This window comes from Pagrus pagrus (assembly GCF_965226575.1).
Source record: "Pagrus pagrus genome assembly, chromosome: 17".
In the NCBI taxonomy this organism is placed as follows: Eukaryota; Metazoa; Chordata; class Actinopteri; order Spariformes; family Sparidae; genus Pagrus; species Pagrus pagrus.
The window spans coordinates 12,225,693-12,248,698 of NC_140201.1; the positions used below are offsets into that span (position 1 = coordinate 12,225,693).

The window sequence follows — 23,006 nt, forward strand, 5'->3', positions numbered from 1 at the left end:
TTATGAATGTCTCTGGTGTGGTCTGCCCGATTTCTGCGCAGTATACAGCCCGAATGGAGGCTTGCCTTCCTCATGCTTAATACAGCGTGACTTCAGTTGTTATTGCGAAACATGAATATTATTGTTGAGTAGATTAAACAGCATTTTTAGGCCAAATCATTCAAAGCTCATTGGTGATGATTTCCCAGCTGTTACATGATAATAGACTGTGCTTGCTTTTACATTTCCAGGGCAATGCTCACATAACCTGCATGCCCGGGCCGGTGCGAAGATGGAACTACCCGGTACCGCTATGTCTTGGTAGGTGTTCTCCTCCTTTACACACACACACACACACACACACACACACACGCACGCATGCAATCAAGCCTGGAGACGCATGCAAAACCTGAGTGCTGCAGAAATGATGCAAGCAGCCTCCATCGCCTGCCCTAACTCTCTGGAAAATAAGCCGTTTGATCAATTTACTGTTCTGTGATGAGCTGATTATTTAGTATTCTGTGCAGAATTTGATTAAGCTTTTAAACTGATGCAAAGCTCAGCCAGTCGCCGCCATAAACATGCACAGTGCGCCGGATCATCAGCATGCACTGAGGCAAACTAGAGGAAACAAGCGGACGCACACACACACGCACGTCTTCTTGCACAATGGTAATTTATTCAAGAAGGGCATTTATTACAGACTCAGAATATTAATGTTTGATTCAAAATGATGCAAAATGTCAGGTCGAAGATACTCAAGTGTCCTGCTAGAAGAAGACTCTTCAAAGTATATCCGCTGTACTCGCTGAGGTCAGCCTCCTGGTTTTGATGGTTGCTTTCAACACTGAACTACTGTTTCCCTTCTTTCCGCTCTTTCTGTGATATGTGTGTGTGTGTGTGTGTGTGTGTGTGCAGCCCAGTGCGGCGGGTCTATGACAGATGTAAGTGGAGTGATTCTTAGCCCTGGTTACCCCGGCAACTACCCGAGTGGATTAGACTGCACATGGACAGTCAACTTACCTGTCGGCTTCGGTAAGAAACACTGTCAACTTTGAAACAGCGTGTTTGGTTCACTTTCCATTAGACCTGTGTATCTGTGTTCTGTGTTTGTCTCTTTCTGTCTCGCCCTTCATACATCTATGTTATTCATTGATTGATTTATTCAATTACCCACCCACTCCCTCACTCAATCAGTGTCGTGGGGCTTTATCCACTTTGTCAACGACTGGCTGCAGATGAAGCATCTACTAATGCTTTTATTGCCAGCCTCTCTGTCCGTCAAGCTTTACCGATTGCTGTAAATGTCATGAGCGATGTGTTTTCCCCTCAGGTATCCATCTCCAGTTTCTGAACTTCTCCACCGAAGCAATCCATGATTACTTAGAGATTCGCAGCGGAACGCTGGAGACGGGCTCGGTCATCGACCGGTTCAGCGGTCCACTCATCCCCAAGCCGCTGTTCAGCACCACCCACCAGACCAGCTTCTTCTTCCACAGCGACTATTCACAAAACAAACCAGGGTTCCACATCACATATCAAGGTAAATGTTCTTTCTCTTTTACAAGTTCCTCTTCTGTACACTGATCGTTTGTCAAGAAAAGGAAACAAGTGCAGAAGTCTGACTTTGCTCTTTCTGAAAGTTGCCAATGTGGAAACTTGGTTCACAGATTTAAACATCAGCATGACTGACTTCATTTGTCAGGAGTGTCTAACAGTTAAAGTACATACATTCAGACAACAATAAAAAATGCTTGACTGTTAAAGTGGTTGCCAAAAAAATTATAGGGTTGATGGAAGTCCACGTTCTTGGATTAGTTTCAGTGATGAGACAAGTTTTATTTTTATTCTATGTCGCACTAAAAAGGTTTTGAGCAGTCTTATATTTATTATGACAAATCTTGCAGATAGCCTCATTTGTACATTAAGCTAATTCCATTAACGTGCAAATTACAGTGGCTGATGAATAATACCTTTTATATCATCTCGACAGGAGCGCTGCCAGAGTGTTTTAAAACAGGACTATTATTACTGCTAATGTTTGTCTTTCTCAGGCACATGTCTTCCTTCAGTCATGCAAACTCTTGACTCTTGTTACTCTGGCTGTGAAAAGTCGCTGTGACTAAAATGTTTAAATGGCAGACTGTCGGATTTAATTTGAGTGTATTTTAGCAATATCAGAAGGACAAGTATGAGCTTCACTGGCGCATGATACACTTGTCAAAAACTAAGTAATCTTAATTTATATCTTGAAGTCTGCAGCTGTTTTTTTTTTAGTTTCTCTGTAGCATTTCAGTTTTATTTGAAATGTACAGTAGGTTGTTGAGTGCAGTAGTTGTTCATCTTACACCTACAAGAGGAATTATGAGTTGGTGTTTGGAACTTTGTGCGTACATGCTCATGTTTAATAAACCAAAGGCTTTACCTTGCCCTCGCGTTACTTTAATAATTAATTATTTTTCAGTACTATTATTCTTTTCTCAATACCTCCGAGAGCATTCAAGGTGAATAAAAACAGGAGAATTATTCGGAAAAGCACTTATAGCACCCTGACTTACCACAGCCCTAACTCTGCATTAAGATTTGTTCTGACAAACGGTAGGAGAAAGATCTTTTAACACACCCAAAGTACCCAAAGGTCCGGTTTGTAGGATTTTGTGGCATCGTGTGGTGAGTTTGTAGATTGCAACCAACAACATACTCATCGTCTACAATGGCTGCTACAAACACGAAAAACATGAAGCTTTGGGTTTGTCTGTCCTGGGCTTCTGTAGAAACATAGTGGTGCAACATCTATGTAGATCCAAAAATATATATATTTTATTCCACTTCTGCCAATAGATCCCTGACTCCTGATTGACTCCTTAGTTTGATTGATTTTAATTAACTATTTCCACATCCTGATGTTTTTCCTGCCTGGACTATCCACTACATTTCTTATCCAGACTAACTATTGCCTAATCAGTGATTGGCAGTATTTATTGTGTTTTTCTATGAATGGTTTTAGTGGGGTTACACAGTTAGAGAAAACACACTACAAGTCCTGTGTTGTTAGTATTTTCATGACTAATCTGGGCTATTGTCACTCAAGCCTACCAGCTCCAGAGTTGCCCAGACCCTCGACCATTTCGTAACGGCATCGTGATTGGCACAGACTTCAGTGTTGGGATGACGGTGTCGTTTGAATGTCTGCCTGGATATTCCCTGATCGGAGATGCATCACTCACATGTTTACATGGAATCAGCAGAAACTGGAATCACCCACTACCACGATGTGAAGGTAATCGAGAAGGTCGTATTTGTACCTGTTACGACGTCTGCGTGTGGTTGAATACAGCATATTTTTCTTTGGCTTGAGAGGTTTCATATGTTTACAGCTAGATGTTAACTGGTAAACTAGGTTTTTGGGGGCCATATTTTCTCATGGGCTTCCTCGCTCGTGAATGTTTTTTAATGGCATTTTAACACTGATATCATCACTGTTGTGGATATCGGTAATGGTGTTTCCATCTCCATTGAATTATTATTCCATTATTAAACAGAGAGCATATGCTGCAGATAAAGCACTGAAAGCAAAGTGGAAAAACTAAGAAGAATAAGAAGTTGTGTCAGGTATTATATCAATAGAAATTATATCAATAGATAATGTTATTCTAACTTAATGATAAGTAGCCGCTCACTAATCCAATTATTGTTATTCTTATTTTCATTTTAAGGCTTTCAGACTTAACACTCAATCAAGGACCTTTAATTTAAAAAGCTGTTGATATTCAGTCGTATAGCTCTCAGCTGCGACGAGCGAAACTATCACTCAGAGGAATACCTGTGCTACAGACGAGAAATAAAACTATAATGACAATTTATTCAAGGTATTAAGGAGTTATCCAGTGGTCATTATGGGACTGACAGAGATGTGTCCTCTCTCAGTCATCCAGACAATTACTAAAGCTTCATGAAGGCAATACTAATTTGCTGGTAATATATTAAAAGTAATTCTGTTAATATTCTGTCTCACAGCTCTCTGTGGCGGCAACATCACGTCGTTAAATGGCACCATTTATTCTCCCGGTCACCCCGAGGAGTACCCCAACTTCCAGGACTGTGTGTGGAGTGTTCGAGTTCCTCCTGGACACGGGATCTACATCAATTTCACTGTACTGAGCACTGAGCCAATATATGACTATATTACCGTCTGGTAGGTGTTATTTATTTTCATATTTTTCCATTTCCACTCTACTTGTTAACTGACACTCTTGATCCCGACTCCGTGCTGCTTCTTTCAATATTTTTGTGCTTCATCGAGATCTATTTCACTGAGAAGTGATCTTTTTTTTTATTTGAGTGAATAGCCATTTCATTTGTGCCACATATTCAGAGAACTCCAGCTTGTGCACACACAAGCGCAGATTCTCTCTTTCACACAGGATGTCACGCTCCTTAGCATCTTTTCAGCACTGGCCACTAATTGGCTAAATTCCTGCGAGGGTTACTATGACTACAGACATCACCCCTTGCATATAAAGTTACTCTGACATGATTTCCGTCTTGTCATGTTTAATCCCGTCTTGTTTTCTGCCCCTCAGTTATTCACAATATCTCTAAGTCTCAGTCGGTCTTATGTGTTATGTACAATCCATCTTCTGCCCTTCTCCCCTCAACAGTCTTTTTGCAGGGAGCAGCCATTGGTAACAGCATGTGCTTAAATGTTGCTGAGACGCCATGTGGCACTGCTTTCTTCAGGTACAAGGTGGCAGAAGAACCACAAAGAGACTGCACAATCTTTTCCCGGGTTGCCATGTCGCTGCCCCTTTCTCTATAGCTAAAGCCTGTCTCCTATAAATAGACGGCAGGGAGCAGCATCAACAGTTTAGAAACGTCACCTGGCACACAGACATGGAGAGGCAGGGCTAGGCAGGGACAACACAACAACAGCAGGGTAAGGAATGGTGTGCTGCGGAAACATGTATTTTTAGACCGACACAGAAGGACCAAATGTCTGTCTTGTACTTTTGTTAGCCCGTAATGATGTTAGCGCTAACAGCCTTCCAGATTTCCAGGCTTGGCAGTCTACACAGTTCTCAGAACAATTTTACAGCTAAAAAATGCCGTTATCTGCTGAGAAAGTCTGTCGACGCAGTTCACCCTTCCCCTGACGAGGACCTGGATGATCCACAAGTGTCCAACACTGACTGTCTCAAATAATTACTTTGATAGTCTCCTTCCCCCAGAGAAGGACAGGTACACCAAGAAATTGGACAATGTGAGGCCCTTATTCTCTACCAGAATAAATCATCCTATTATGTGACCTGAGGTTAGTTACAATGACAGTTAAGTCTAGCTTCCTTTGAGGAAACTTTTGTAGAACCAGAGAATCTTTGGATTTTTGCCTGAAGATAACAAGTTATTAACATTTTTGCCGTCTTACCGTCTATTAATTAATCGATCTTTTAATTCTCTTTCTCATCAAAATGCTGCAAGATGATATAACACAATCATACAAACGTGAGAGCTTATTGGGCACACACTTGACATTAGAGAACTGCCTCTCTTTAGCTGCACGGCTCTTTAATGGCTGCAAATTTGAGGTGCAACAGCTCCTTTTCTTCAAACCTGTGGGGTGTGGCCCGTTTAGTGTATCTATGTAGCTTCTAACTGCAACATGCTGCCTGCCCTTCTACCTACAATCACCGTAACAAGGTTGAGCCATGTGCAGTCCACCCACAGCCGACTTCCACGAATTGGTCGCACAGCAGGTCCCTGACCCTGCTGTCAGTTGGAAAAGTGAATAAAATTGCTGAACCCACACAAAACAAAGACGGCAACCACACACATGAAATGAACAGACTCACAATTTCAGTCACACAGCCGCAAACGTTGGATTCCTGTAGAGAGCGCAGTGTCGGTGGCAAAGGTGTGATTTTCGCAGCGGTTTCCACAGTCCAGCACCAGCCGACCTGACAGCCAGTTAGTCTGCTAATTGGTCTCATACTGGGAGGCTTACTACAGGATATCACCCTAAGAACGATCATGTATGTCACGGACGTTACCTCGCGTTACACCGCCTCACACATTGAAGCGCTCTTTGTTCCCTCCGCAGTATGTTGCCATATTATGTTCATAAACGTTAGGGAGTGTTAGCGTCAGCGATAATCAGCAGTGGAAAGCAATGCATGATACTAATCCGATGACTCTGAAACACTCGATGTGAATCAGAGAAGAGGATGATTCCTTACATAACCCGACAGGTATAATTGGCCTCATCCAAAAACACTTAACAGCGGGAAATAATCATTTCATTTAACTTCATGATAATAGTTCTTAATCACTGATAATGACCGTGCTATTGGTTATTTCCAGCCTGACAGCTGGCGGGTTTGGCATTAAAGATGAAATATGCCAGCGACACCGCACAGAGAGCCTGACCCGCCAGTTGACGCATAACTTCCTGTCTGCCTTCTGTGGTAATTGTGTAACTTTTCATGAATGCCAGGCTGAAGTAAACTAAACTAAAGCCAAGTCTACAACAGGATTTACATTTGTTATTCTTATGATCTGAGGACAGCTTAATCAATATTTATGAACTTCCCAGAGCAAGAATAAGAGAGCCAGGGCTTTGAACTGTGTTGTTACCGAGAGACAAAAAGGGGCTGCGCCTTTGTGAGCGAACTGGAATCTGAGTTTGTGGAGGGTTTTTTTTTATCAGAATAGGCTTTGTGACATTGTAGTTTGGATTGTTTTCAGATGGAAGATGAGCCCGCAGCCACGCACAGTCACTCTGGACGCCGGCGCTTTGTCACACAGTGTCCGACTCCCATTCGCAGTCAATGGAGCATCTCCACGTTTTGTCTCATAAATATCATCAAGCCCCTTCCATCTTTGTTTCTAGCCTCGGAGAAACCATTTCCTGTTCCCAAATAGCCATTTAACTGTCAGAGATGACTGCAGTAACTTATTCAAATTATGTTTTAGGTCGACTTTTCTTGCCTATTGTTCTATAAAGAAGCTCCATTTGTTTATGGGCCTTTAGTCTCTAAGTACCCTCTTTGTAACACAAGCTTTCTGTGTGTGCGTTTCCTCTCTCTTTGTTTCCCTGTAGGGATGGTCCAGACCAATCGTCTCCCCAGATTGGCCAATTTAGTGGGAACACAGCTTTGGAGTCCGTCTACTCGACCTCCAACATCATCCTCATCAAATTCCACTCTGACTTCTCTGGCGCCGGCTTCTTTGTCTTGAGCTACCATGGTGAGGAAGTAAAAACATTATCAATTGTGCCACAGAGCTAGAGATCATATAAATGTATACAGTAAGAGGGGATATCGTTTGATTGTGTTGTTCAGTTAAAAATGCCATTCTCATTAACTGCTGCCTCTGCTCGGTTGTCCTGAGGTACAGCGGTAAAACTATAATGCAATCATTAGCTGTAGCTGCAGTGACGGCATCGATCTGTTTGTTGTAAGGCTCTCTTCAACTTCTTCCTCATTACGTTTCATTCAGACCAGCTTCCTTTGACTCATTCTGACTCATGTAGTTTGCTCTTCCTCACAAGCTTTTTCACTCTCTGATTGAAGCCAGCATCTTTGTCACAGCCTACACGCAGTAATGAGATATTAGTCACAGTGGTGCTATTGATAGTTCTTATATTATGAATTGAGTTGCCATTGTCTGCAGGAAGGTTCTCTTTAGTGTTATAGACAACGTTGGTCTTTGGTCAACATTGCGTAGCTTTTATCAATCTGATTTAATCTTTTTTTCATTCGTCAATACCATTACTCCTGCTTATCAGGTTACTTTAAATGATAGCCGTTGATCTTACAAGTGAGTCATAGAATATGTGAGTAAAGTCTGTGATGTGATTTACTTTTGGGTGGTATTAAAACCACTTTTCAGGTCTCACTTGCTTGGTTATAAAACAAGTAGACATTTGGTTTATTGTCCAGATATGTTGATAAAATACCTCAGTAACCCGTGAGGTTAGTGATCAATGTTAGGTAAGCTGACGGCCAGTGTAAACCTATATTACCAATGCCATTAACAATATACATGCTGCTGTCATTGGAAAGAAATTAACTTTGCACAAAGTTTGTTTGCCGTTGACAGCAACTTTCACTGAAAAATTCATTAATCTTTCACCTTAACCCGGGTGTGAACATTAATCTTGTCTTTGTTTGCCTCCAGTTATTATTTCTGTTGCTCTCGAGAACTGCTATCAGATGAGGAGAAAAGACTTTAATAGCCTTTACAAATTTAAAGAAAAAGAAACTTTATGGTTTTCTAATTACTTTTGAATGATTTTGTTTTAATTGGTACAGTAGTCATGCAGCTGATTCATCATTTAAAGGGACACGGTGAATCTGTAAATAGACTTGTAAATTGAACATTTTAACGAAACGATGCACAAAAGCCGGACATAGAAATGTTGCCGTCGTACTCACATACACACACTCTCCGTGTCAAAATGTTCTTTCGCATTCAGTCTTTCATTTTAGTTCAATCTTTTTACTGTGGTCCTTCAGTGCACTTAGATACCCCCTCTCCTTTTTGAACCGCTGTTAAGATGAAAAACCTCCCTGGTCATCTTTTTTCCTGTTTCTTCTGTCTGCCTGCAAGCATCAGTCTTCAAACACTTTGGTCTGTCTTTTTTAGTCCCTATTCATCTCCTGTCATGATAACACATTTAAGGCAAATTATCATGTTTTTAAATCATGCTTTGACTTGAAGATTTGAGGAAATACATGATAATTTATGTGCTTGCCATGCACACTCAACTATATAAAGGTCCCTTTCTTGTGTTGATTTAAAAGGCAGAGTTAGGTGCTTTAAATATACTGTGAAGGTATCATGTTGAACAGGTACATTCTCATCAGTATGTGCACAGTCTAGTGTTTATTGAAGGTGTGTCTCACATGTCACCATAGCCCGATGTGGTACACTTTGAGAGTTTGAGAGAATAGTTTCAGATGAATCTTACATGCTCTTGACAGCAATCATAATGCATTGTCTTCAAACCACAAAGGCTGTTATTTTGTTTCTCCCAAAATTGTTTTATTTTGGCATCGCACTGTATTCACCAGACCGCAAAGAACTGCTACTTGTATTCTTCACCCTCGTCAGAATTGTCGGGTTACTGGAAAGTTTTCTTGGTGTTTTGTACGAGGTTTTAATTTGACAGAGCGGCTTCGAATGAGTCTAAGTGAATGTCCCCTTCATAACACGTGTTGTTATTCCACATATAATTCTCTTTCTCCCTCCTACACACACATACGAACACAAGTACATAACACATATATAACTTCAGCCCTCATGAGACTAACATTTGCTGTTTCTATACGAGTTGCTGTTCAGTGCTTTTTAATGAAAACATGTCATGTCGTGCGCAAGCTTTACTATTTCAGACAGATGCCACGCTGTTAATGAATTTCCGTCTGTCAGCTGTCACAATCACATGGGAACAATAACCATCTGATGGGTTCAAGTTTATTTTCGATTTTTGCTTTATTGGAGAATGCGCAGAGGAGAGTGACAGGGGAAGATTGATAAGAGAGGGAGGGGATGACATGCGTGGCAGCGGTTGTTAGTATTACTTTGTCTCTTCTATTTTGATCGACACTGTAACAAGAGAACAGGTAAGACAGGCATGACTGAGAGGTAGGTAGCCGCCATGTGATCAAGTAGGGCAACATGTTTGATAATGTGGAGATGACTTAAGGCGAGACACTAAAGGTAACTTGGAGATGTCACCATGAAACTTCCACAGTTGAAAATTTACAGTAAGACACTTGTTTTTTTGTAATTATGTAAAATGGGGTTTTATGTAATGAAATATGCCTTAATTTGCTTACATTTCCAGAATGTTTTCTTCCCACTAGTCTTGACGAAGACATAGAAGTAACATAGCCCAGTATTTAAAATTTAACTTGTGAATGAAAAAGAAAGAAAACAAATGTTTTTCCAGAGTGTCTGGCCTTCAGGCTGTATAAATTCAGAAAGCGTATGCACCATTAATTCGGCGGGAACTTGATAGAACAAGGGGCAGAGTTTCTACAATTCTTCAGTGTCCTTCACTGACGCAACTGAAATTCAGAATGTCACAGTTTGCATCTCAAACAGCTGCTAAAGTGCAGTTTTGGGTTGAAATGCCAACACAAACCCCAAAGGAAGCATCAACCCAGTGTTTGGGGATGTTTATCTGTGTCATTGTCCTTCTATTTGTTTATCTCTGGGTCAAGGTTCTGAATGCCAGTGCTTCCATGCAGAGGCGAGGACCGTACGGAGGTGGATAATGTTGTCATGGACGCGAGGCCGAGAAAAGCTGATGTGACGTGAATGTGAAAGTAGCTATAAAAAATGGTCCTGAAGCTTAGTGAGATCAATGACTGCTCACAGTGAACCTCTCCTCTCACGCCACAGGGCTTTGATATGCATGAGAGCAGCAGATACTATTGGCAGGTCTCATTTTCATAGTCAATTTCATCCTGACTTATAGCTCTCAGCCCTTCCTCCCTCTCTCACCCATAGTCCTCCTCTCTTTCTGTCTAGGTCTTTCTGTTTTCTCTCTCTCTCTCTCTCTCTCTCTCTCGCTCTCTCTCTCACTCACACACACACACACACACACACACACACACACACACACACACACTCTCTGTTCACACGCACACTCTCTGTTAGTGAGTGATCTATGGTCATGCAGTAATATTGATTACAGCCTTCAGCTCAGTGGCTGTGAAGTCAGTTCCTTCTTATGAGTCAAGGCAGCGCTGTATCTGTGTAACCGGTCTGTTTTTTTTTTTATTCCACGCTTTGCTGACCTGACCACCTGAACTTGAAAGAAGCGAAGTTAAACTGAAACATGCACGATTAAATAAAATAGAAAGAAAACACGTTATGTAACTGTTTGGTTTTCTGAAGATTTCTCACTGCGTTTCTCGGGGGCACTCGGAGCCGGCACATTAGTGGAGGTCGACTGGAAGGTTACGTTTAAAACATTCACAGATAAAATGTGACTTTGGCAGCATCGGAGAGTTTTGAGATTTTTACCAACCACATTTTCTCTGACACGATGTCCCTCTCTTTGTCCTCTCTGCTCTCCTCTGCTGTGTCTGTTCTCCTAGCCTACCAATTAAGGGTTTGCCAGCCTCCTCCAGAAGTGCCCAATGCTGTCATGTTGATGGAGGACGGCGAGTTGGAGATAGGTGAGTTTTCTGTCTGACTGCAGTGCCTCTTGACATGTCAATTTGATGGAGGAAGCAAACTTGCGACGTATAACTTTACAGTTTCTGATACGAGAGCAAATATCAACTTGTCTATAAAAGAAAAGTTGTTTTTCAAGCAAAAAATGACAAACACATACTTCCAGCTTCTTAAATTTAAGGAATGGCTGCCTTTCTTTGACATTTATGATAATTGATGAAGAATATTTCTTTTTTGGACTGTTGGTTGGACAATTGAAGCAATTTGAAGTTGTTATTTGGGCTCTGGGAAATTCTAATGAGCATTTTTCACATTTTTTTGACATTTTATAGACTAAACGATTAGATTAATCCTGAAAATGATCTGCAGATTTATCGATAATAAAACAAATCATTAATAGAATAGAATAGTTGCCAATGTAGGAGAGGAAAAGTACTTTATTTTTCCCTGAAATGTAGTGACGTGTAAATACAAAGTGACTCATGTTAAGCAAGTACCTCAATTTTTTGCCGAAGTATGCAGTTTGACTATAAGTACAGGAGAAATCAACAGCACTGTTTCCTTCCTGCTGCATCGACTTTACTTTGTCACAACTTTTACCGTACATACTGATTTTGTGCATCCAGGTGACATCATCAGGTACAGATGCAATCCTGGATTCTCACTGGTTGGCACTGAGATTCTAACGTGTCGCCTCGGAGAAAGACTTCAGATGGACGCACCACCACCAACATGCCAAGGTGTGTGTGTGTCACTGCAAAAGCAATCTCAGTGTTTTTAATAGATATTACAAAATTATTGTGCACCCATGTAACACAAACATTTCCCTCCCTTCTTTTTCTGTCCGTAGTCCAATGTCCCGCACATGATGTGCGATACGACTCGTCAGGTGTCATCCTGAGCCCCGGTTGGCCGGAGAGCTACCCTAACCTCCAGATGTGTTCCTGGAGCGTTACAGTAGAGAAAGGATACAACGTCACCATCACATTTGAAAGTTTCCACACGGAGAGAGAGTTTGATGTGTTGGAGATTTTTGATGGTAAAAAAAAAACGCACACACACTCCAAAGCACAACACTGACATACAGTGTAGTGAGAATTCAGCTAAGATGTCCAGTATTTTTTTGAATCGCACACACATGGACACACTTTCTTTCTCAAAGGTATTAAAGGTCTTTCTTTCTTTTTCTCACCTTTCCCTCTTTTCCTCTCCTTTTGTCGTGATCTCCCTCAGGTTCGACACCCAACAGTCAAATTCTGGCGACGTTGAGCGGCGACTTGCCAACACCCTTTAACATCACAACCTCTGGCCACCAGTTCCTCGTCCGCTGGTCTTCAGATCACGGCACAAACAAGAAAGGCTTCAAAATTCGCTATGTTGGTGAGTACCAAAGTATGTATCCCAACTTTACTTTACTACTACTTTATATCTTAATACTGCATGGAAATAAGGACAGAAGTAGACAGAGACAGACAGAAAGACAGAGGGACAAGAGCACTAAGTTGTGTCAGCAAATTGATCACAATTTGTTCAACATATATGAAATATCGCAGGGAGAATAGAGAATGTAGAAGAAAGTGTATAAAAAAGTTCTTCTTACCCATTTCTTCATATTCTGCTCACTTTCTGACCTCACTTCTGTCTGTCTCCTAAAGCAGTTTCCTTTATTGCATTACGGGTTAGTTTTGAACTTTTATCATTCAAGCGAGGCTTGATGAGCACAGCTGCTGTTTTACAGCCATCTTTACTGTACATCTCCACAGCCTTGCACCTGGGCCTGCTAAGTATAACTCGAGACTGTTGGGCATTAAGCACTTGGGTAATGAGCCTTGAGTGCTTCATTCAAGGGCATTTCTTGACATTTAAGGAGAAGAGGAGAATATTACCTGTTTAGTTTGCTTTTTCGCTTCATCCAGTCTTGTCAGGAGGCGGCTTCTTTAACCTTTAAAACACTACTGTTCTGTATGATGAATTATACGCTCAATAATAACATAAAAGCCTCCCAGGACACTCACACTCAGTAACCTTCTTTGGTAGCGGTGATTAATGTGAGCGTTTGCAAGAATTGTTGTACACCTACAAATATCATGGTTCAACTTCATTAATGATGTTTGTTTGTTTTGTTTTTTTTCACTTGCATAATCAGACTGATATATGACACTGTACTCCACCACTGTGAGAAAACAATGATGCTGAGTTTTTTTATTATTTAACTCTCACGTTGTCATGAAAGTTTTCTCATTATTAAGGCAAACCAACTTATTTATCATATATATATATATATATATATATATATATATATATATTAGATGGCTTGGTAGTTCACTGTAACAACAAAAAAAGAAGAAAAAACACTTTTGATAGTACTAATCTTAAAAATACCACATGGGAAAGTGCCTGCATTGATGGCTTGTCAGCTGGCTGCTCTGACTATGTTCTGGTTCAGTGATACCAGCACTTTCCGTGGTCATCAACTTTAAACCTGCATTGCTTTAAGCTTGCCAGAGAACTTTAATTAGAAGTCACCGACAAACTGTGCAAAACATTGCTGACACCGATTGTGTGTTTTCGACACAAGTTAGTCATACTGGACCAGATGCAGACCAGACGGACATATAATACGGGCTTATCATGAATATGTAAGAACTTTTGGGGGGGCGTTATCCAATTACAGACGGATGGAAAACTGGAAACCTATATGAGATATGACGTGTACGGAGGCCTACGGTATATCTACTGCCATGGAGACAGACAGAGACTTCAGCTTGCACGCAGTCTATAAATAACAGACCTAGAAACTCAGATAAAGCTAAACTTGTCAGTCGATTGCTGGCGGCTGCAGCAGGACTCCCTCTTGTGTTACCTGCAGCTGTCCGTATGGTCTGGAGTAAAATATTAATGTTTCTTGGTGTGACTTTGATGGCATTGTGTCTGTTAATGGCTGAATGTCTACTGTGACTCTACTCATTGATTGTTCGACCCAAAAGCTCTGCAGAGAGAGACTTATTATTTATTGTATTTAGCATTCATACATCATGTTGGATAGAGCCTAACTGGCTGAAACACTTGGATTTTAAGACATGCCACTGGAGAGATATAATCACTGCTACTGTCATTAACATTGCTACTCGCAAAAATATTTTGGTCAATAAAAGTGTTAACTTACATTTCAGAAATGGTACATTTGTAGACTTAGGTCTATTTTGGCTTTCTATTGTGTCATAAATACATTAGCGACGCATATAAATGAAAGTTTGAGGAAATGATCCCAGTCTTTAAAGCGCCATGCCACAAATCTGTAATGTCAGTAACACTTAAACCTTGAAAGTAAGACTTTGATTGCAGTACTGTTGTAAGCTGATGATGTCAGCTGTGTCACTGTTAATGTTACTTAATGTTTTCATGGCAGCAAACCAACATATGTGAAGCCGTTTCAATTCTGAGTTTGTTTTTCTTTTTTCCAATTCTGTTTCCTCCCCTCCAGCCCTGTACTGCTCGACCCCAGACTCTCCGCTCCACGGCTCCATCTCCTCTCAGAGCGGCGGCCACGTCAACAGCGTGGTGCGCTGGGCTTGCGATCGCGGTTACCGCCTCATAGGGAACGCCACCGCCACCTGCCGCCGCACATCACTCGGCTACCACGCATGGGACTCTCCTGTACCTGCTTGTCAAGGTGTGATTGTCTGTGTATGGAGCGTAAATCACCCATCTACAGCTTATTATCTAATGCAATACTTCTTGAAACCTACACCAGCAAGTCACAATTGCTAAACGAAGGATAGTTCTTACTAATCTCTTAAAATGTCACCTTGTATTAAGAGAAACACGTCTCAGAGCATCGGACCCTGGGAACATAGGGATGAGACCAGTCACGTATATTTAAGGCTAAACTGTATTTTCTATATCTGCTGTTAATAAGTATAAACAAAACATTATTCAGATTTATATTCTCTTTAAAATATGAACTTGGAAAAGGTGTCAACAAGTTTGCACTCTCAGCAAAACCACTGAGAAATGTAGTTCGTAAAGAAATACTTTCAATGTGATTTGTCGGCTACAGCTCATGTTAATTAGCTTTGATGATGATACAAGTGCTCAGTGTTGAATGCTAATAGAGCTAATAGCCTCTAAAAGGGATTTCGTCAGCTAAATGAATTGGACAATCAGTGAAGTTCATCGGTAACTCGCTTTGTGGCTAATGTTGCTAACACAGATAGAAGATGCTTTCTTTCTCTTCCTGTCTCTTTTGTATGTATTTTCAGAATATAGCCTACGACAGTATTTTTCACAAAGACTTATTTTTAACTTATACCTGCTAGTGTCCAATCCCACTCTTCAAATAACCACAGGAAGGCACAGCTCGGCGCTGATATTGATAGAAAGTCAAATGAAGGATGTATAGCAGATTGTCGGCACTGTGTAATTACACGGTGTGCGCTCTACAAACCAGTCTATTTAAAACCACTGTTGAGCAGCATGCTCAGCAAGATGGATGTATTTTGTTAGAACTGATTGGAAGCAGAGATCAAGCATCTCTTGATTGTATATTTTTAGTTTGATAGCTTCATTGAAGAAAATATGCCAGCTTGTTTACCAATATATAATACAGTGCAGCGGCTTTGACTCCCCCGAAACACCTCAAACAAAGACCGCATCAAACCTGCCTACATGACAGACATAAGTGTGCATTGGGGCTTCTGTGTGTGTCTGCTTGCATGTTGTCTTCTCAAACAGTGTGTATCTGTCCTCCCCTAGCTGTCTCATGCGGGGCACCCAAGGCTCCTATAAACGGCGGCGTTTTAACAGCTGACTACTCCGTCGGAACAAGAGTTTCCTATTTTTGTAACGATGGGTACAGACTGTCCAGTAAAGAGCTGACGTCAGCCATCTGTCAGCCTGATGGGACATGGAGCAACCACAACAAGATACCACGATGTTCTGGTTCGTAACACAAAGAAACATCAACCATACTGTATTAAAACCAAATCTCTGCGACAACAAGAAGACTTATAAAATATACATTGTACAAGTAATGAAAATTAACCAGCCATCTCTTTCCCTTTTCTCTGTAGTGGTGGTATGTCCCAGCATCGGCTCATTTTCTTTAGAGCACGGCCGCTGGAGGATCGTCAACGGCTCACACTACGAGTACAGAACTCGCATCGTGTTCACCTGCGATCCGGGATACTACAGACTAGGCCCCGCCCACATCCAGTGCTTAGCCAATGGCATGTGGAGCTGGAGAAATGACAGGCCGCACTGCCAAGGTGAGTAGATTGCTGCATAATGTTGCTTTAAGAATGCGAGCATACTCTTAAGTGACAGTGCCTGTCTTGTGCACAAAAAAATATTGTCTGTAAAAGGAGTTATTTTACAAAGGAAAACATTTTGTTCTTCTAATCCATTCTCTAACCTGAGAATTTCCTTGACATTTTTCTCATCTTCTGTTTTTCTTCTAGGTAACCCTTGACATTTTAAATCGATGCTATTTTCTTTAAAGAATTCTGTGACATTTAAAAATGTACTGTTATTTTTTTCGCTGGTCATTTCTGAGTCTACGGAGGACCAAAGTAAAAAAAAAAAAGCTTGGCCACCAAATTTGTGTGATCAACACCCAACCATAATTGGCAGCAATCTTCACTGAAACCAATGAGCTCTACCAGCAACTCAAATTAACTTGGCATTAACTTGGCTCTAAAGTGGTGCACAACTGCTTTTACAGTGCTGGTGTCTGGCTGTGTGTTCTAGTTATATCCTGCGGTGAGCTGCCATCTCCACCCAATGGGAAGAAGATTGGTACTCAGACAACATTTGGAGCTACAGCCATCTTTACCTGCGATGCTGGCTTCATGCTGGTGGGGTCGGTTGTCAGAGAGTGCCTGTCATCTGGGCTTTGGAGTGGAATGGAAATACGGTGTTTAGGTATGTTACTGCTTGAGCTACTCATGTATTCAAACATATTGCAGTATGTTGAGACATGCGCTGCGTGTTACAGTGACCATTTGAAAGAGAGTTTTTAAATATGTAATTCAAGCCAATCTAATGAGGATATGTATCAAAGATAGCTACTGATTGTACCCTACACATCTCGTCTGGCTGCCCAGCTGCTTTCCTCTGACCTCGTCCACTCTACAAGCAAGACTAACATAAGCGAGCTTCGGCTGTGCTTCCAGTTTTTCTTATTTATTTATATAAGCCAGGAAAAACACAGCTACTTTCTTCTGTCAGTGCGCCAGCCAGAGGTAACAGATGTTATGACATGGCGCTGTCACTTCTCCATGAATCTTCAGTCGAAACATCGCTTCCCAGAATACTTCACAGGGTGAGGGGGATATGAGATGCAATAAGTTCAATGAAACTTAACCTAGACTGATGAGGAGGCATCATTCTGTCAAAAACCAAATAAATTGAGCTCTAAAAAGTGCTATAAACAGCATTTTTTATTCAATAACTTTTCTTATTATCCTTCAAAACAAAGTAGCTTTGCTGCACTTGTTTTTTGCTTATTTAAAACGTAAGCCTGTGCACTTATTTTGCTTCCAGTCATCTTGGTAATTAAAGCTGACTTTGTAAAATTATCCCTAAATCATTAAACAAATTAATGAAGACACTTTAAAAAATATGCACAAAAGACATAGAATGCTCCTCTAAAAGAGCTCGCATTTGTAATTTGTGTTGCCAGAACCAAAACTAAAATATTTGATGGTTTGAGATGACTTTATTTCCCTGCACTGCCAACTCAAACAAGCCAGATCAGGTCATTTTACTGTCTTTCATATATTATGTTATTCTGCTGATGTTTTATTGTAAGATCTGTGAAACTGTGTGAAAACTTGCTGAGTCTAAGTTGGCTTCTGTATAGGTACTAACCAATGTCCTCTCTCCAAAACATAACTTTTCTGCAACATGCTCAAGAAAGTAAAGTGTTACTCACTTGAGTTTTGCCCTTTTACTCCGGTAATCAACACTTCAAAGACAATGTGAAAAAATGACAAAGGTGTACCCGGCAACCTTTTCTCTTCCCGTTCTCCCCCACATCCCTGGCTGTCTGTGAAATCGTTAGCATTTGCTGACATCAGGGACACAGTGCAGGTTTTATCTACTGTAAAGAATAAAATCAATATCCAATCCAAACTCTCTTAGAGCAGAAAATACACATTTCCTCTCTACTTAGTGAAACGCTTTTTAAAACGTCTTGCATTAGCACTGTGCATCAGTCAGACCTCCGAGAATTGATATGGTCATGGAGTAAAGAGGCCCACAAATCTTTAGCAGTTACCGGATAAAGTCTGATTCTTTAAGAAAACATATTCTTCATTTCAAATGTAGACACTTTTGGAAGTATTGCCAAGAACGGTGACACAGCTGTGAAAATGTTGTCGAGGGCAACTGACCATCTGAGCCCTCACCGTAAACAGGTGATCCAATTTATGACAGCGGCTGCTATCTTGTGAAGATGGAGTACTTGTTCAGCTCCCACTTTGACATTTCTCATATAAAAAGTAAACCAGGTTTCAAGCTGCAATTGCCCACTTTTACAGGCTTGCAAAAGGATTCAGCAGATGTTTAAAATTTTAGTGCCCCCACAGAGAGGCAACAAACTGCCTCCTAATCCAGGAAGATGCTCAACCCTCAGGGTTTGATTAAAACTCCCAGGCCCGATTAAATGTTACTGTTTTGCCAATTTTGTCTTTGTATCCCTGAGAATAACCCAGAGAACACATCTCTGGGTACAATACAACAAGTATTGTTTAGATATTTGCATGTCTGTCAAGAGAAAAGTAAAAGCGAGTCAATAAAAAGAACCGAAAGCTAAACAGAAAGATGTGTTTCTAAAATTAAAGTTGTAAATGCAAAGTTAATACAGGATGTTGATCATGTTCACTGGTCTGTTTCGTAGCTGTAGTGAATATAGGAGAGCTGTGACCTCAACATGTTATAGATACAAGAGAGGTTTAGATATTAAACAACTAAACACCTAAAAAACTTCAATTTATCTGTGAGAGGCTCCAGAATGAAAATGTTGAATAGTATCTCTAGAGCAACATTTCTGACTGCGTCTCTGTCTTTCAGCTGGTCACTGTGGAATCCCAGAGGGCATTGTGAACGGCCAGGTGATAGGGGAGAACTACGGATATCGTGATACGGTGGTGTATCAGTGTCTGCCTGGCTTTCGACTAATAGGCTCATCGGTCCGAATCTGTCTCCAAGACAACCAGTGGTCTGGACAGCTGCCTGTCTGTATATGTAAGTAAAAAAACACAAAAGCACCCATTTACAGTCTTTTCACATACTGTACACACCCACATACAGGCTGCATACGTCTTTGCACATTCTGTGTATAAGTTGCAGAAACAGGATGACTCAAACTCTGTGTCAACACACACTCAGCACGAGCTTGTCTCTTTACTTATATCTGCTGATCTGCTTTTTCAGTGAAAAAAAAAAAGAAGGCAAGACTAGTTTTTCAATGTTATGTGCATTTGTATGCATGCATGTGGATGATGGTATACCAAAATGGTAAATGCACTCAAATGTTTTCTGTTAAACTGTCTCTAGAGGAAGCTTGATGGTATGTTTTGATACCCTTCACTGTTTGCTACATACCAAATAGATATCGGTCCTTTCAAATAGAGGCAATTCAAGTTTAAGGTTTTGATAAAGTTCTCAGCATTTTAATTTTAATTTTGGATAGTTTATTGGCCTGTGGAGTTGAAGAATCAATATCATACATCTTACAAATCCCTCTGAAAGCATACTAATGAAAAAGGCCTTGTGTTTGACAAATTAAGATCTATTTGATACACTATTTGTAAGGCCTTTTCAGGGAAATCCTGACTCCAGAGAAAAGAAGAAAACGGCCTTGATAAAAACACCTCAAGTACACCAGTACACAGCTCCTCGAAGTAGCAACTGGAATATAATCAGGAGAGAACGCTCTTCAGTGACTGATATATTAGATAAATAAACAAACTTTTCATGACTGAATGAACAAACTGACCTTAAAGGACAACACAATTTTATACAGTTTTACTTTGTTCACATTTGGCGGACCCTGCCACCTTTCTACCTCGACCTTCAAACAGTGATCTGGGGACCTTACTTTCCTCTGAGAAGAGCTTTTTTATTCAGCTATGATAAATAACCTCAATAATTTCTGTCTTTTTAATAATTTGGACTTTATGGTCACAGTGCGAACTCCAAATAAACAGACAATCAGAGCAGAAAACTCACAATGTTAACTTTACAACTGCTTTTTAAACGTCAAATTAGATTTGAAGGCAAAGTTCCCTGTCACTGGACACCTACAGCATGTGACATTGTGTTGCAGAATGCACTCCAATGGACAAGGCACTGCATTACTTACCCTCATATTTGGCATTTTTCTCACTTTTAATTAAAATATCACTCAACCGATTTAGCGTTGCACGCCTATGGCATTAACAGACTCAAGCTAAAAAGTAAAAAACAAAACAAAACCAAAAAAACAAGTAGATAAGTCAATGCATCAAAGCCAGTGATATCATCTTTTTTCAAGCCAATTACTATCATTTTCTTGCCAAACTTTACCCACAATGCAACTCGACCACTAACAGTTAACGGTGTGTTATGCTAGTAGAGGTTAATACAGCTTCAAGCTGCTAGCCTCAGGATAGAGATGAGGAGTGGCGACAGAGCTCTGGTACACTCACATCTCCCTCACGCCACAGTTCACATTTATTTTTAGCATTTTAAAACTTTTAGTCTTCAGACCCATTCAACATTGTCTCAAGTGACATCACTTGAGGCCATTTATCAGATTTTGTTGCTTCTCCTGGAGGCACCGAGCCTTTATATAACTTCTTTCATGTGGACAATTATACTCTCCAAGACCTGTAAACAGACACTAATGTGTCAAATGTGGAGATTTCCTTTAATGGGAACGTTTTGAGTTGTGCTCGCCTCTTCCTGTAAAGTGAGTTGTTGGCTTCAGCTGACAGAAACTGATCAGAAACTATATAAGCCTCTAATATTCAGTAACAACAGTGTAGCCACCCTGAACATCGTTTATGAACAAAGCACCGCAGTGTTCACCGAGGAAGTTTGTCTGGTAGCTGATAAACCCCAGTAAACTTCCATTCAAGGATGGAAAAGTCCAAATTAAAAAAGGAAAATAAAACCATTTAGAATAAAGCTCTTGTTCAATAGTGATTCCATACTGAGTAAATCCAGCATACAGTTGTGTATTTTGAGAATATCCCCCTATTCTTGATGAATTCACCCAAATAATCCTGAGGTTTTGCAGATTCACACCAGCGGTCTTATATAAAGGACCAGAGGGCCGAACTGCCAGTATGGTCTGGAAGAGATAAATAAATGGGCTTGAGGATGAAATAGAAGGCTCTGACATGTCCTGGGTACTGTGAAAATCTTCTAAAATTGGTCACTGGCTGTGAGCATCACGAATGTTTTTAGGCAGCAACTGGGCACAGTTAAGGTGGTGATGATGGCTGCCATCTCAAGCCAACTCTACAGATGCCTTTTCCCAAAGAGACAGCCTGTGTGTTTTCTAAATTAGAACCACATTCAAGATGCTGGTGGTGACGTAGTGCCTACATTTCCTCTATGAAATGTGTTTTTCACCATGGACCCTGAAACAGGAAAGGTTCCATATACAGCATCTATATCATGTAGTTAGTTTGTGTGTTGGGATATTGTACGCAGTCATATCTGTGTGGTTAGAAAAGTCTGTATATCCATCTGTATATCTGGTGTTTCTGTGCTATGCAAGTTTTATTGGGGTTATTCATGCAGGAGTTATTGAGGGAAATCATTTTACAGCCAAATTATACTGTAATTATGGAGATGAGAGGCTCTTGTTTAGAGACACAAAAGCAAAATGATGATGAGACTGCGTGCGTGTGTGTGTGTGTAGCTGTAGGGCATGCTGATGGTGTCAGATAAATTTGTATCTTAGGCATGCAAACAAACTTCTGATTCTCACTGATCAAGTGAAAAAAGAAGACCTTGGCTTCTTCCCTTTCTCTCTCCTCTTGTCTCGATCCCCCCTCCTCTCCTCTCCTCACCTCAGTTGTTCTTTTCCTCTTTTCTCCCCTTGTCTCTTCCTCCTCCTCTAGCGACCTCCCTCCTGCTCTAGTCTTTGGTTTTCTCCTCTCCCACGCTCACTTTTCCACCCACCTAGTCCGCCTTTCTTTCCTCTCCTCACCTCACCCCGTCTCTGCTCTCCTCCCTTCTCCCGCTCCTCCTCTGAAAGCACTGAATTTAAAGGGGGAGAGCTTGAGAGGCAGATGAGAGAGGGGTTGGCAGTAACAGTTACCTGACTGTTTACACAAACATCAAAACACCGTCGTCAGCACGGCGAGGACAAGGGACACGCACAAACTTCTCAGCAGCCGTGGTGAATGAAGTTAACAAGATGAATAATTATGATGCACAATGGCAAACAGAGGACACTCGGTGCTAACACTGAAGATGGCGAGATGTCGGCTGATACTTCCAAAATAATTACCCCAAATTAGGATACCAGCTATGTTTACTTGGTTATTTGACATTCTCATACATATTTATGAATGGCTGTAGCAAAGACATAGATATTCCAGTCCAAATCTGTGTTTCTTGTGGTTGTCTAGACGGAGAACTACATGGCCTCTGATTTTCCTGTCTGGGTTAGATCAAGTGTTTTTGTGGCTTTCATTTCGAGAAGAAATCATACTGGATTGGATTTGTGTCATTTAATGTGAGATGAAAGAGTAATGGGTGATTAAAAGCCAAAACATTTATCTAAATTATGTCAGCGGTCAGCTGCATCTATGTGGCACTGACTGCTACAACACTGCAGC

At 40.9% G+C, this 23,006-nt stretch overlaps 1 protein-coding gene across 4 annotated transcripts in view; it reads left to right on the forward strand.

Moving 5' to 3' along the window:
• csmd3b (CUB and Sushi multiple domains 3b) overlaps positions 1–23,006 on the forward strand; it is a 341,165-nt gene that overhangs the window by 290,983 nt on the left and 27,176 nt on the right. For 3 of the 4 annotated variants that reach the window (XM_084380344.1, XM_084380345.1, XM_084380347.1), the window contains exons 41-55: positions 231–300; positions 898–1,014; positions 1,313–1,522; positions 3,071–3,259; positions 3,997–4,174; positions 7,076–7,221; positions 11,088–11,168; positions 11,793–11,906; positions 12,017–12,205; positions 12,400–12,558; positions 14,651–14,839; positions 15,922–16,107; positions 16,239–16,433; positions 16,915–17,088; positions 19,240–19,413. In XM_084380344.1, coding sequence (XP_084236470.1) covers positions 231–300; positions 898–1,014; positions 1,313–1,522; positions 3,071–3,259; positions 3,997–4,174; positions 7,076–7,221; positions 11,088–11,168; positions 11,793–11,906; positions 12,017–12,205; positions 12,400–12,558; positions 14,651–14,839; positions 15,922–16,107; positions 16,239–16,433; positions 16,915–17,088; positions 19,240–19,413 — 2,371 coding nt within the window. The remainder of the gene's footprint in view (positions 1–230; positions 301–897; positions 1,015–1,312; positions 1,523–3,070; positions 3,260–3,996; positions 4,175–7,075; positions 7,222–11,087; positions 11,169–11,792; positions 11,907–12,016; positions 12,206–12,399; positions 12,559–14,650; positions 14,840–15,921; positions 16,108–16,238; positions 16,434–16,914; positions 17,089–19,239; positions 19,414–23,006) is intronic. The other variant, XM_084380346.1, reaches the window with a different exon arrangement.